Genomic DNA, 15,838 nt, shown 5'->3' on the forward strand with positions numbered 1-15,838 from the left:
TTTTCCCCTTAACTTGCTGTCTCACCTCTGCAGCAGCAGTACAGAGAATGCCAGGAACTTCTGAGCCTATATCAGAAGTATCTATCTGAACAACAAGAAAAGCTAACGGTCTCTCTCTCAGAGCTTGGTGCTGCCAGGCTGAAGGAGCAGCAGGTAAGCTCTCTCCCCTCACCATTTCTTTAATGACTATATTGCCGATCCCGTTGAAACTCCCTTTCACTCGCTGTCAGAACTGTAACTGTAAATGTGTTGTCTTATGGTATATAAATGTTCTTGCACTATTCTGTGATTGGCATTTCCATGGCCCTTTTCCCTAATACATGGACTAGAGGTAAGAAGCAACCCTTGGATCAGTAAGTCAGGTCAAGTTCATTGATTCTACTGTAATGCAGCGGGAGCTGTGAAGAATCCCTTTCTTTGCAGTCTAAGGGAAAAGGTAAGCGGTGCTGTTGCCTTCCTTGAGCCCTTTTGGACAACATGTGCTTCATGGAGAATTTGCTATCGTTTTAGAAATAGCATTTTAAATTTCCAGCATAATTTTCAGTGAGTGAAAAAGAGATGGAAGCAGGTGAGCTTGGCTGATAAGAATTTTTCCAGTCTATCAGGGAGTTCATCTCTTTTTGAACCTTCATAAAACAACTACTAATTGCACATAAAGTTAAAAGAGAAAATATTGGTTGAGATGCTGTATGTCCTACCTAAGTGGTTAAGTGGTCTAAGGTTCCCGTATGCTGAAACCGGAAAGTAGCTAAAGACCTTGCTATTAGTGATTTGCTGATAGCTAGTTACTTGATTTATGTACCTGCTGATAGCTGATCCTTTTGCCAGGATGAAGATAATGGCTCTGACCAATGTTATTCTTATCTACTCTTCTTCAAAAAAAAATTGCCTCTGCAGATCTCCACTCTTGGTGTCTCACATGAGCCTATAGCTTCTAATAGTGGTATAGCTTTTAGGTCTTGAGCCTTGAAGCATCTGCTAGGGGCTTCTATTATCATAACAGTTATGTGCTGGCAATGATCTCAGCACTGTAGGTGGCACACTGTGCTTTGTGGAGCTTACATTCTAACAAAACTACACAGACACAGCGAGCGATTGATAAAGTCTATCTTGGTGAGTGGTGTTTGGCTTTTCTTTTTAATAAGTGTGTAACAGCACTTAACTCTGTATTTAGAAAGAGGATCTGACTTTTCCCTTCAGTTTCCTGTTGTATACAATGTCCTGCTGGTGAGATTTGGGTTTTATAAATATTGATAGACATTTTTGTGTTCTGCCACATTTAAAATCTTGTGTATCTTTGTGTGGTGTGGCATTCCTAAGATTAGCAAAACTTGCCTGAGAACTTCTGGTCCTGCTGTTCTCTCTCATACTTGCACTTCACTGGGGAATTTCAAAAAGCCAAGTTGAAGCTCTCTCAGTAGTTCAGCACAGACCAGCCTGGCAGTGCCAGCTGTGTTTGGGGTGAGGTGAGTTATGTTTGAGATTTTTTACCTTCAACCAGTTGAGACAGACAGATATCTTTAGCTCTTGCTCCTGGCTAATACCTGGTATCAGGACATCCACCATAGCTTCTATGCCAAAATGTAAAGACAGACACAAGTAAAAAAGCATCACCTCAATAATTGGTACATCAGCACATATCAGTGCAGCACCTAGTGCTCATTGCCATTTGATGAATAGTTTGGTGCCAAGGACCGTCATGGAGTCATGACTGGGACTGACTCCAACTCCAGTGTCTGAAATGTTGTACATTGAGACCTTCCACCTTGCTTGTCCCATTTGCCCTCCTTTATCCCATTTTAATGGCAGCAACTCATTTACCTATTTAAGATGAGGCCTCTTCATTGCTGGCTCCTTTCTAAATTTAGCTCTGCTGACACTTCTTGGTCAAACTTCTGTGAACCTCAAGGTATTGAGCTCCTCTTCTGTGAACTCCTACTGGTTGCAGTCTAGCCATGTTTCTCTCTCCTTTTCTCACTGCAACTATGTCTACTCTACACAGTTAACACAGGTGGTTGGTACCTAGGTCTGAGCACCTGGGGTAGCCTGGCCTTGGTGTGACCATCCCCACTGCAAAGCCATACCCACATTACTGTGTCCTCATTATTTCTGCACTCACCTGTATGTGGGGGTTGTCAGGGCTGATTCCCCACTCTGGCACTTTGAGTGCAGAAGTTGGGGGCCCGCAAGGATTCTAAAAATTAATACTGGCCACTACAGGCTAGTATTAAACTCCCAAGGTCACAGCTTCTCTCTGATCTTGGATGGGTAGATGCTGCCACCACCCAAGTGCAAACCCTCCCCCCTTTTGAGAACTCAGGAAAGAGCACTTCGGAATTCCTTCCTTTGGGGCAGTGGTCAACAACCTTTTTTGTCTGGCGGGCGCCAGACGACGAGCCATGAAGGACCATGGCAGCGGACGAGCATCCGCCGAAATGCGGCAGCATTTTGGCGTCGCCGCCTCTGGATAACGCTGTTTGTCGGCAGCAAGCAGCGTCATCCAGAGGCGTCGCCGCCGAAATGCTTCAGAATATCGGTGGCATTTCGGCAGATGCTCGTCGCCAGCCAGTACGTGGGCGCACTTAGATGCCCAGGCGGGCGCCATGGCACCCGCGGGCACTGCGTTGGGGACCCCTGCTTTCGGGTACCCTCAAGCCCTTTCACCCCTCCCCCCCTGCCACCCCCGGGGAAGAGCTGAGAAAGAAAACAAAGGAAATCAGCTGTTGCCACCAGCTAATTAAACAATATTGCACAAACCTCCCAGGACACCAAAAATTCAATCCTGTTCTTAAAAAGGTAAATTTTATTAAAAACAAAAAGAAAGAAAATACATCTGGAACATAGGCTTTTGCTAGATTTTAAAAACCCACTTATACAAATTAAATGTCAAGAATAACCTTCTTGAGGTCCAGCTTAACGGTTACAAGCAAAACAAATATCAGAGGGGTAGCCGTGTTAGTCTGGTTTTGTAGAAGCAGCAAAGAATCCTGTGGCACCTTATAGACTAACAGACGTTTTGCAGCATGAGCTTTCGTGGGTGAATACCCACTTAACAAAAGCATTTGGGGTTAGCACAGAGTCCAAAAGCCATAAGAAATAAACAAAATAAACCTAATCACATCTTCCTACACATTTTCTGATCTACTTACGTATCTTGGTTTCCAAATAAGCAATTTCTAGGTATGATTCTGATGATTTTCATACCTGGCCGTCAGCGTCTCACAGCGTAACTGCTGCCCTGTTCCCCTCTACCCCAGAGAACAACAACAACAGACAAATGAAAGTTTTTCCCCAATTTTAAAAAGTTCTAGCCCTCCCATTGGCTCTTTTAGTCACGTGCCCACTCACTTCCCTTTACCTACGCATGCAGTCAGACTTTTTAACCCTTTACATGTAAAGCAAGTAGAGAACAGCTACCAAGAGGGATTCTATAGCTAACTGGCTGGCTTAGTGTCCACAAAAGGGTGCCACCCTCCTCTCATTTATTATGGGAGGCATATATAATGGGTCTTTGTACTGAGACACGCTTTATGGATGCCGCCAACACATCTTCCAGAGCAATTGATAATATGGACACGCCTGGAAAGAGAAAGAGGGTGACCTAGAGAAACATCCCGCAGAACAATAGAGAAGCCAAACCCATCAGCGTGACACTCAGAAGCCTGAACAGACCAGCACAAGATTGAAATAAATGGCAGAAACTGGTGGATGCACCTGAGGGTCCAGGAGGTTAAAGAAAGAAGACTGGAGGACTCCAGTGATTTAGCCTGTGTCTTATTGCAAAGTGTGTGGGTTCCAGGCCAAGTTTAAACCTTGTTTCCTAACCTACACCACCAGCCAGGTAAACTAGCCTGTATATTTAAAGCACCTTTAAACCTGGGCTAGAGGTTTTTTATGTAGTCAGAAGGGGGGGAGGGGGGCATTAAAGCTAAAACCTATGTAAGAGCCTGGGTTAACTGCAGTGTAGACATGGCCTAAGTGTTAAAGTTTGGGAGACCATTTAGCTATGTGGACTAAGAAGGCATTGAATAGCATCTCTATATAATTTAACTGGTTGAAGGTCATCTGACTGGTCATGAGCACTTTCCTTACAGTTGCCCAGAACCTGGTAGACAATTCAGCATTGTGATTTACCTACCCTGATCCTCACAGAGGAGCAAGTTATATTGAGAGAACACCAGAAACAGAGCGTGACCAGGCACGTTAGTCCCTGTTCAAGGGCTGGCAAAGAGAGCTAATGTGCTTTTTCTGACTAGAGCTGCATATTCTAAGTGTCAGGGTAGCAGGGCAAAGTTCTCTGTAGTGAATGCAGTAATCCCCCAGCTGTGTCCTATAAAGTGAAGTTGCAATTGATAATCAGAGCCAGTTGCCACATGGAGGAAGAAGAAAATGACAGGTAAAGAGCCCTCATTTGGTCTGATTTAAAATGACTTTTTACGGCTCTTCAACTCCAGGCCACAGAAAGCCAGTCTTCTCAGTGACATTTGTATTGGGGGAGGGGGTTCTGGAACAGCCTTCCAATAGGAGTAGTGGGGGCAAACAACTGAATCAGTTTTAAGATGGAGCTTGATAAATTTATGAACAGGATTATATAATGGAGTTACTTGTGGACTAGAATTAATCCAGGAGGTTCTTTCCTGTCCTTTGTTCTTATATTGTTTAGGCTGAAGAAAGCCTCATAGAATCGTAGGACTGGAAGGGACCTGGAGAGCTCTTCTAGTCCTGTCTCATGTACTCCAAGCAGGACTAAGTATTAAACCATTCCTGACAGGTGTTTGTCTAATCTGCTCTTAAAAATCTCCAATGATGAAGATTCCATAACCTCCCTGGGCAATTTATTCCAGTGCTTAACCACCCTGAGAGTTAAGAAGTTTTTCCTAATGTCCAATCTAAATCCCCCTTGCTGCAATTTAAGCCCATTGCTTCTCAGAGGTTAACAAGAACAATTTTTCTCCCTCTTCCTTTTATGTACTTGAAAACTGTAATTATGTCCCCCTCTCAGTCTTCTCTTCTCTAAATTAAACAAACCCAATTTTTTTCTATCTTCCCTCATAGGTCATGTTCTCTAGATGTTTAATCACTTTTTTTGTTCTTCTCTGGACTCTCTCCAGTTTGTTCACATTTTTCCCAAAATGTGGCACCCAGAACTAGACACAGTACTCCAGTTGAGGCCTAATCAGCATGGAGTAGAGCAGAATTATCTCTTGTGTCTTGCTTACAACACTCCTGCTAATACATCCCAGATTGATGTTTGCTTTTTTTGCAACAGTGTTACACTGTTGACTCATATTTAGCTTGTGATCCAAACTCCTTCTTAGGCAGTCATTTCCCATTTTGTATGCGTGCATCTGATTGTTCCTTCCTGAATGGAGTACTTTGCATTTGTCCTTATTGAATTTCAGACCATTTCTCCAGTTTGTCCAGACCATTTTTAATTTTAATCTTTCTTGAGTTCTCTTTAAATCGCCGACCATGGAGAACTTTTTTCTGTTTGTTTGTTTTGATTGAGCTTGGGAAAGCCTGGATACATCAAACAGACTGTAAGAGCGTCAGTTGTTGGCTTGCTACACAACCATAACCGTCCCGGCTTGTTACACAGAGGTAGATAACATTTCCTTTTTTTTGTAACTGGTGTCTATTCTCACTTGTGGAATTGGCACCTGTAGTTTGAGCTGCCAGGGCACCAGCCCCACAAGTATAAATAGTCAGAGGTAACACTCAAAGAACAGTTACATACAGGTAACCTTTTCTCTTCTCTGCTCTGCAGAACCACATGGGAGGACACCCAATTACACTTTGTAAAGAATGCCTCTTAATATGGTCTAGTTAGAACTATCTTGTCTCTGTTCTTCTCTTCCTCCCATCTCTAATCTAACTTTTTTTATTTGACTTGTGATCTCATGCCACACCCATCATCATGGCATCTTCTGCTGTTTTACCTTTCTACTCTTCCTTCCTTATTTTTATGTGGATTAATACTGATAAGGCTGCCCATTCTCTGCAGACTTGGACTGTCAGTGCAAGGTCACCTTTCAGTATCCAAAAGCTGATTTCCATATTAGGAATGTGGAGTAGCAAAAGAGAATGAGGCACGCTGCAGTGTTACCAAATTTTCTCACACTGCCAAGAAAAGAAATGGATGGTTGTGTAGCAACCAAATGACTGCAGGAGTTACAATACTATTGCATTTGTGACTGAAATGCAGCTCTGATTCTTATCCACGTTGAACTAATGCTGCTACTTTGGGTTACATTTAGTTTGCCTGCATCTTGTCATCCTTTTGTGACCTCGGAATTGCTGTTGTTCATAATCTCGGCTTAGTAGTAGGGTCCTTTTAAACAGAAGCCACCCCTCAAAATTTAAAGAAATATCCTGGCAGTGGTACACTGAAATTGTTGGGAAAATGGTGGTGAAATGATTTAAGACAGAACTTTTGTGGAGTCAATAATCAGTAACTGGAACATGAAGCATCTTTTTTTGTGAGATAAAGTTAATTCCATTTGAAAAGATACTTAAGGTGACATGAATTGAATTATTCAAACTGGCCTTCTTAGCATTACCTCTAGGTTAATATCTCATGATGCCTCTGGTTTCATTAGAGGAGTTTTAAGTACATAACTTTTTTATAATAAATTCAATACCTAGAAGCTGAACTGAAATTGGTTTACTTTCCACCACCCCATAAAAAGAAGCATTAATTGTAAAGTGACAATTAAAGTGCTCAGTAAAGAAGAGTCAGACAGATGCAAAGAGATAGCTTTTGTGTAAAGGAAGTGAAAAGCTCTACTGAACAATAGGTTTCTGCCCTGATATTAATAGAAAATGCCATCCACATTAAAACATAGTTAAATCTCTATCAAAAACTGTTTTGGACATCTTTCTGCTGCTCCCAACTGTTCATCCTTTGCCATTTCAAGAAGCTTTACACGGAGATGTAAAGAAAATTGCCGTTGTTCTAGGTAATCAGGTCTGACCTAATTATACCCTGCTTCACTGCCATCTCAAACAGTGGAAAGAATCCAATTTACGTTGGCAAGTATGTGGCTGATGAAATTGTGGAAATGTTCCACAGCTTGGAGTAGGACTTGACTCTCAAGAGCTGGACTGAAGGCTGAACTTTTACTGGAATGGAATTATTGATCTTCTGTTGAAGGGAGGATAATATCTTTAGCCCTGGCTCTGCCTGTTTCATATTAATCTTTTTATTTTCAAGTACAGCTGGCTGCTTTTATTTCTTATTTGTATAAGATTATCAGGACATCTGTTGATTCCTTTGGCTCAAGAAGATTCTTGTTCACCAGATTCTCTGTTTTCAGCTTGGGTTTTCCCCTAGCTAAGCAGCAGCAAGGAAAACCTAACAGAGAGTGAATTCCAAATCCCAACAAATTCCAAAGGGGCATCTACTCCTCCTTGTTCTTGTGTGTTATGTATTAGTTTATCTGTTGTTTAGCACCCAGAGGTCCCAGTTAAGAGCAAGGTGCTATTTAATAAAGTGCTATACAAACACATATGAAGACATAGTCTCTGGCCTGGGAAGTATATGATCTAACAAGATTAGCATTGCTTTTTGGAGACTAGATTTTATTTAAAAAATCAATCAATCACTGGTTTATCTTAAATGTTACTGATACGATATTCTGTGTAGTTTTAAAATAAAAACTTAAGAACTCCGTTCCCAGAAAAAACGAGGAGTCCTTGTGGAACCTTAAAGACTAACACATTTATTTGGGCATAAGCTTTCGTGGGCTAAAACCCACTTCACTTCATAAAGCCCACGAAAGCTTATGCCCAAATAAATGTGTTAGTCTCTAAGGTGCCACAAGGACTCCTCGTTGTTTTTGCTGATACAGACGTAACATGGCTGTCACTGTGAAACCTTCCCAGAAAAGACCAAAGATCCTGCTTTCTTTTCATCTCTATGGCTAAAACTCTTGTCCACATCTGTCATTCTCTGCCTTAACAAAGGTAACCTTTCAAGGTTCTGTCATCTGGGGGTGTGTGGGTGGGTAGGTAGGTAGGTGTAGGGGGGGTCAGTCTGCACAAACCAAGCTCTTTTTTTTCCTCTTTTCACAGGTCACCTTTAAAAGCATTGTTTAGCTTGATTAAAGAAAAAAATATGCAAAGGGTTTTGAATGCTGGGAGGCAAACCTGCATGATAGAATTTATTTTGTTGTTTACCCAGCTGTACTGAAACAATGGATGAGCCCATCTGAAAGACAAACATGGATCGGGACAATAAATAAAGAACTACTATAATCTGAAGTGGACCCAAAGGTATCAGATAATTTGGGAAGGGATGTAGCCAGGAAGAGACAAGGGCTTAACTTAAGTCAATATTAGTTAGGAGTAGTGATGAGTTTGGTGGCATTTAGGTAACTTGGATTTTTCTTTAACTTAAATTTAGGGCTAGCCTGAAGGTGCTTTTAGTAGTATCTATATATGAGATGTATATTATCTAACAATCCTTTTTTGAGACTTTTTCCTCTCCGTTCCACACATTGCCAATAAATACTGCTTTATTTAAAGTGAATTGAGCTTTGACTGTTATAGCTGGGGAAATTACTGACTAGTTTTCTCAAAGGGAACAGAACTGTAGGCTGAAAGGAAGCAGATAAAGGTGAACGTGACATCCTCTGAATCAATGAAAGGTATGGAGAAGGTTGCAGCCTACTTCTTGAGCAGAGTCACAGAAGGGCCAGAGGGTGACACAAATCCAGGAGGACCAAACTGTTACATCCTTGGGGGTAGCAGTTTTGGGAAGAAATCACTGGAGACCTAGAGAACTGTAAACCTTACAACCAGCCATTTATTGCCACACACTGAACTAAACAAAAATGAGCCCAAACTGGCTGGGTTATCCCCTAATAATCGAATTCAGTTGCAATAGCAAGAACAAGATTCTATTACTACGACAACCAAATACTCAAACAAATTAAAATGCAAAGATCGATCAGAAGAAGGATCTGAAGAAGTGGGTATAGGAAACACTAAGCTCTTCAAACTCATCCCTACTAGCTCAGTTAAGGCATTGGGCTCAATTTGGATTTGCCACAGTCTGTCTTGTGTGACCCTGGACAAGTCCCTTACTGACCCTGTGCGTCACTTCCCCATCTGTAAAACAGGAATAAAATATCCTTTCTCCCATCCCTTGTCTGTCTTCTCTATTGAGACTGTAAGTTTTTGGGGGGCAGAGGCGAACTTTTACTATGTATTTGCACAATGACTAGCAAAATGGACATTGAAGCTAGAAAAAAACAGACTGGAAATAGGGCATACCTTTACAACAATGAGAGTAATTAACCATTGTAACAATTTACCATGGGTCATGGTGGATTCTCCATCACTGACCTTTGTAAAATCAAGTTTGGATGTTTTTCTGAAAGATCTGTTCTAGGACTTATTTTGGGGAAGTTCTACAGCCTGTATTCTACAGGAGGTCAGACTAGATGATCACTACGGTTCCTTCTAGCCTTAGTATCTGTGGAATGGGACCCTGATCTCAGTGGGGGTCTCTTGGGACTACCAGTATGCCAGTAAAAACAACTACCACTCTTCAAGTGTTTGCCTACATGTGTTCCACTTCTGATGTGCGTATGCCAGAAATCAGAACACTTTAGCCAGCAATGTCCGTTGGCTGCACCCTTTGTGACCTTGAGCCTCTGTACCAACAGTTTTAAGCTGGGCAGAGCAACCAACCGACCCTCAATTCTTCCCAGAGCCTCATTTGTCTAGGGCTGAAGCAGCATTACCTGCATTAGATGTCCTCAGGGCTCTACCTTATTATAAAAATAGAACAAAACTATTTAGGTTATCACATAGGTTATTTATTTCTATTGCTGAAAGATCTAGGGGTCAGGCAATTTCAACCCAGAGAATTTTCAAGTGGGTGTCAGTTGCATTAAGTTAGTGTATGAGAGAGCTAATTTAGAACTCCCGGGGCAGATTAGATCACATTATACCAGGGCACAGTCAGCTTCTGTGGCCTCAGGGATATTTCTCTAACTGTCATAAGTAATGCTGCTACATGGGGTAGTGTACATGCTTTTACTAGGCAATACTGTATTCTAGAGGCATCTCGCTTGGATGCTTTTTTCTGCAGGACTTTGTTGCAATTCGTGTTTGATTAGACTCACAGTACCCTCCTCCGATGTTTGTACCATACCTGAGTCACCAGAAATGGACTACATGTAGACTAACTCTTGAGATGTGTTGTCTATGTGTGTCCCAGGATTCACCCTTCTTTCCCCACTATTGTAGAGTCTATTAATATGGCATTGATGATTGTGAAGGAATTGGAGGGTCAGTTGGTTGCTCTGCCCAGCTCCGTGGCATGAAGGACACAAGGTGAAGCCAACAGACGCTGCTGGCTAAAGTGTTCCAATCTCGGGCATATGGGGCCCATACACATCAGAAGTGGGACACATGTAGACAACACATCTCAAAGAACTCTAGCTACTAATGGGTAAATAACTTTCTTTTTTTAAGGATCTCTAGACTTCAACACTTCTTGGTAGCAGTTGATCTACCTTTTTCAAAATGTTGACCCCAATCAACAAACCAGCCACGTATAAATACTTACAGACATGCGGACTGTGTAAATTCAATATTTTCAAACCAACTGAGTGAAAACACAAACATACAGCCCAAATTCAGCATTCACACTGGAACTGACATGTATGTAAAACAGATTCGAGTTTACAGTACTTTCTATGATTGAGAGACAAAATAGTTAAATTTCCTAAACCTTAACAGAAAAACTGTGTGCCAGTTTACTGAATTCTTTTGCAGGTTCCTCAAATGTTCCAGGTACTGCTGCAGAAGGATGAAATCCACTGATTCTCTGTATACCTATTGCCTATTCTCAGAGGCTTTAAAACCCCCCCCGAAACTTAGGATATATCTAGAAGAAGTCCCATTTAGTGTTCCTCTTGAAAGAGTAAACCCAGACACCCAAGTACAAATCTTTAAATATTTATTACATTTCTTACACAAGGAATATCATTAATAGGAATTGAATTTCTGGTTAATAGTTTTCAACATTCATGCAGACACAGTGCTCTAGTGGACTGCATAAATTCAGTGGAACCTGGAGAACCCTGATCTAACTCTGGTTCTTTCAGTGTCTTCCTGTCAAGTTATTTAACCTCTCCGTGCCTCAGTTTTCCCATCTATAAAATGGAGATGATGTTGCCTTTTTGTAAAGCACTTTAAGCTCAGTGGATGCAAAAGTGCTATGTAAGTGCAAAGATTATATTAATCATGATTAATCTCACTGTTAAACCATAGAATACCAATTGAAATTTATTAAATATTTTTGGATGTTTTCTACATGTTCAAATATATTGATTTCTATTATCACACAGAATAAAAAGTGCACAGTGCTCACTTTATATTATTATTTTGATTACAAATATTTGCACATAAATGATAAACAAAAGAGAGTATTTTTCAGTTCACATCATACAAGTACTGTAGTGCAATCTCTTTATCATGAGTGTAACTTACAAAATGTAGATTTTTTTTTGTTACATTGTTTTGTTTTTGAGTGCAGTTATGTAACACTTTAGAGCCTACAAGTCCACTCAGTACTACTTCTTGTTCAGTCAATTATTAATACAAACAAGTTTGTTTACATTTACAGGAAATACTGCTGACTACTTTTTATTTACAATGTTACCTGAAAGAGAGAACAGGTATTTGCATGGCACTTTTGTAGCTGGTGTTGCAAGATATTTATGTGCCAGATATGCTAAACATTCATATGGCTCTTCATGCTTCATCCACCATTCCAGAGGACATGTTTCTATGCTGATAATGCTTGTTAAAAATGTGTTAATTAAATTTGTGACTGATCTCCTTGGGGGAAAATTGTATGTCTCCTGTTCTGTTTTACCCACATTCTGCCATATAATATATGGAGATATACCTATCTCACAGAGCTGGAAGGGACCCTGAAAGGTCATAATGTCTGCCCCTTGCCTTCACTAGCAGGACCAAGTACTGATTTTTTGCCCCAGATCCCTAAGTGGCCCCCTCAAGGATTGAACTCACAACCCTGGGTTTAGCAGGCTAATGTTCAAACCACTGAGCTATCCCTCCTCCCATATATTTAATGTTTTAGCAGTTTCAGATGATGACCCGGCACATGTTCATTTTAAGAACTCTTTCACAGCAGGTTTGACAAAATGCAAAATAAGAACATAAGAATGGCCGTACCGGGTCAGACCAAAGGTCCATCTAGCCCAGTATCTGTCTACTGACAGTGGCCAATGCCAGGTGCCCCAGAGTGAACCTAACAGGCAATGATCAAGTGATCTCTCTCCTGCCATCCATCTCCACTCTCTGACAAACAGAGGCTAGGGACACCATTCCTTACCCATCCTGGCTAATAGCCATTAATGGACTTAACCTCCATGAATTTATCCAGTTCTCTTTTAAACCCTGTTATAGTCCTAGCCTTCACAACCTCCTCAGGTAAGGAGTTCCACAAGTTGACTGTGCGCTGCGTGAAGAAGAACTTCCTTTTATTTGTTTTAAACCTGCTGCCTATTAATTTCATTTGGTGACCCCTAGTTCTTGTATTATGAGAATAAGTAAATAACTTTTCCTTATCCACTTTCTCCACATCACTCATGATTTTATATACCTCTATCATATCCCCCCTTAGTCTCCTCTTTTCCAAGCTGAAGAGACCTAGCCTCTTTAATCTTTCCTCATATGGGACCCTCTCCAAACCCCTAATCGGTTTAGCTGCCCTTTTCTGAACCTTTTCTAGTGCTAGAATATCTTTTTTGAGGTGAGGAGACCACATCTGTACACAAGATGTGGGCGTATCATGGATTTATATAAGGGCAATAATATATTCTCAGTCTTATTCTCTATCCCCTTTTTAATGATTCCCTACATCCTGTTTGCTTCTTTGACCACCTCTGCACACTCCGTGGACATCTTCAGAGAACTATCCACGATGACTCCAAGATTTTTTTCCTGACTCGTTGTAGCTAAATTACCCCCCGTCATATTGTATGTATAGTTGGGGTTATTTTTTCCAATGTGCATTACTTTACATTTATCCACATTAAATTTCATTTACCATTTTGTTGCCCAATCACTTAGTTTTGTGAGATCTTTTTGAAGTTCTTCACAATCTGCTTTGGTCTTAACTATCTTGAGTAGTTTAGTATCATCTGCAAACTTTGCCACCTCACTGTTTACCCCTTTCTCCAGATCATTTATGAATAAATTGAATAGGATTGGTCCTAGGACTGACCCTTGGGGAACACCACTAGTTACCCCTCTCCATTCTGAGAATTTACCATTAATTCCTACCCTTTGTTCCCTGTCTTTTAACCAGTTCTCAATCCATGAAAGGACCTTCCCTTTTATCCCATGACAGCTTAATTTACGTAAGAGCCTTTGGTGAGGGACCTTGTCAAAGGCTTTCTGGAAATCTAAGTACACTATGTCCACCGGATCCCCCTTGTCCACATGTTTGTTGACCCCTTCAAAGAACTCTAATAGATTAGTAAGACACGATTTCCCTTTACAGAAACCATGTTGACTATTGCTCAACAGTTTGTTTTTCTATGTGTCTGACAATTTTATTCTTAACTATTGTTTTGACTAATTTGCCCGGTACCGACATTAGAGTTACCGGTCTGTAATTGCCGGGATCACCTCTAGACCCCTTTTTAAATATTGGCGTTACATTAGCTAACTTCCAGTCATTGGGTACCGAAGCTGATTTAAAGTACAGGTTACAAACCTTAGTTAATAGTTCTGCAACTTCACATTTGAGTTCTTTCAGAACTCTTGGGTGAATGCCATCTGGTCCCGGTGACTTGTTAATGTTGAGTTTATCAATTAATTCCAAAACCTCCTCTAGTGACACTTCAATCTGTGACAGTTCCTCAGATTTGTCACCTACAAAAGCCAGCTCAGGTTTGGGAATCTCCCTAACGTCCTCAACCGTGAAGACTGAAGCAAAGAATCCATTTAGTTTCTCCGCAATGACTTTATCGTCTTTAAGTGCTCCTTTTGTATTTCGATCGTCAAGGGGCCCCACTGGTTGTTTAGCAGGCTTCCTGCTTCTGATGTACTTAAAAAACATTTTATTACCTTTGGAGTTTTTGGCTAGCCGTTCTTCAAACTCCTCTTTGGCTTTTCTTATTACACTCTTGCACTTAATTTGGCAGTGTTTATGCTCCTTTCTATTTGCCTCACTAGGATTTGACTTCCACTTTTTAAAGGAAGTCTTTTTATCTCTCACTGTTTCTTTTACATAGTTTTTAAGCCACGGTGACTCTTTTTTAGTTCTTTTACTGTTTCTTAATTTGGGGTATACATTGAAGTTGGGCCTCTATTATGGTATCTTTAAAAAGGGCCCATGCAACTTGCTGGGATTTCACTTTAGTCACTGTACCTTTTAACTTTTGTTTAACTAACCCCCTCATTTTTGTATAGTTCCCCCTTTTGAAATTAAATGCCACAGTGTTGGGCTGTTGAGATGTTCTTCCCACCACAGGGATGTTAAATATTATTATATTATGGTCACTATTTGCAAGCGGTCCTGCTATAGTTACCTCTTGGACCAGCTCCTGCGCTCCACTCAGGATTAAATCTAGAGTTGCCTCTCCCCTTGTGGGTTCCCGTACTAGCTGCTCCATGAAGCAGTCATTTAAAGTATCGAGAAATTTTATCTCTGCATTTCGTCCTGAAGTGAAATATTCCCAGTCAATATGGAGATAATTGAAATCCCCCACTATTATTGGGTTCTTAATTTTGATAGCCTTTTTAATTTCCCTTAGCATTTCATCATCACTATTACTGTCCTGGTCAGGTGGTCGATAATAGATCCCTAATGTTAAAGAAGGTACTAATGTGAGATTTCTAAGAATAGATACAGCACTTGACCCAAGGTTTAAGAATCTGAAGTGCCTTCCAAAATCTGAGAGGGATGAGGTGTGGTATATGCTTTCAGGTGTCTTAAAAGAGCAACACTCTGATGCAGAAACTACAGAACCTGAACCACCAAAAAAGAAAATCAACCTTTTGCTAGTGGTATCTGACTCAGATGATGAAAATGAACATGCATTGGTCCACTCTGCTTTGGATTATTATCGAGCAGAACCCGTCATCAGCATGGACGCATGTCCTCTGGAATGGTGGTTGAAGTATGAAGGAACATATGAATCTTTAGTGCATCTGGCACGTAAATATCTTGCGATGCTGGTGTGATGGATTGAGTCACAGAAACCCCCTTGTGAAGTGCCACCTGATGTGCTGGGACTACCTCTGAGCCCGTTTTCCCTGACAGCTTGGGACTTCAGTACCTTGCCTGGTTGTGCCAGGCACGCAAGCCTGCTACAAACACAGACCCAGGTCTGAGCCATGTCCCCCAAAAGCTGCAGGCTTCACTGAAAACAGCTTAAGAAGTCCTGTCTCCAACACCTAGATACCCAGTTCCCAATGGGATCCAAACCCCAAATAAATCGGTTTTACTCTGTATAAAGTTTATACAGGATAAACTCATAAATTATTTGCCCTCTATAACGCTAATAGAGAGAGATGCAGAGCTGTTTGCTCCCCCAGGAATTAATACTTGCTCTGGATTAATAAGCAAAAAGTGATTTTATCAAATATAAAAAGTAGGATTTAAGTGCTTCCATGTAATAACAGATAGAATAAAGTAAATTACCAAGCAAAATAAAATAAAACACACAAGTCTAAGCCTAATACAGTAAGAAACTAAATGCAGGTAAATCTCACCCTCAGAGATGTTCCAATACGCTTCTTTTACAGACTAGACTTCCGCCTAGTCTGGGTCCAGCAATCACAC

At 40.9% G+C, this 15,838-nt stretch overlaps 1 protein-coding gene across 5 annotated transcripts in view; it reads left to right on the forward strand.

Annotated features, from left to right (window-relative positions):
* KIAA1328 (KIAA1328 ortholog) overlaps positions 1 to 15,838 on the forward strand; it is a 250,571-nt gene that overhangs the window by 108,030 nt on the left and 126,703 nt on the right. For all 5 annotated transcript variants that reach the window (XM_045020559.1, XM_045020558.1, XM_045020561.1 and 2 more), the window contains one exon: positions 26 to 153. In XM_045020559.1, the coding sequence (XP_044876494.1) occupies positions 26 to 153 (128 nt within the window). The remainder of the gene's footprint in view (positions 1 to 25; positions 154 to 15,838) is intronic.

This window comes from Mauremys mutica, chromosome 6 (assembly GCF_020497125.1).
Source record: "Mauremys mutica isolate MM-2020 ecotype Southern chromosome 6, ASM2049712v1, whole genome shotgun sequence".
Taxonomy (NCBI): Eukaryota; Metazoa; Chordata; order Testudines; family Geoemydidae; genus Mauremys; species Mauremys mutica.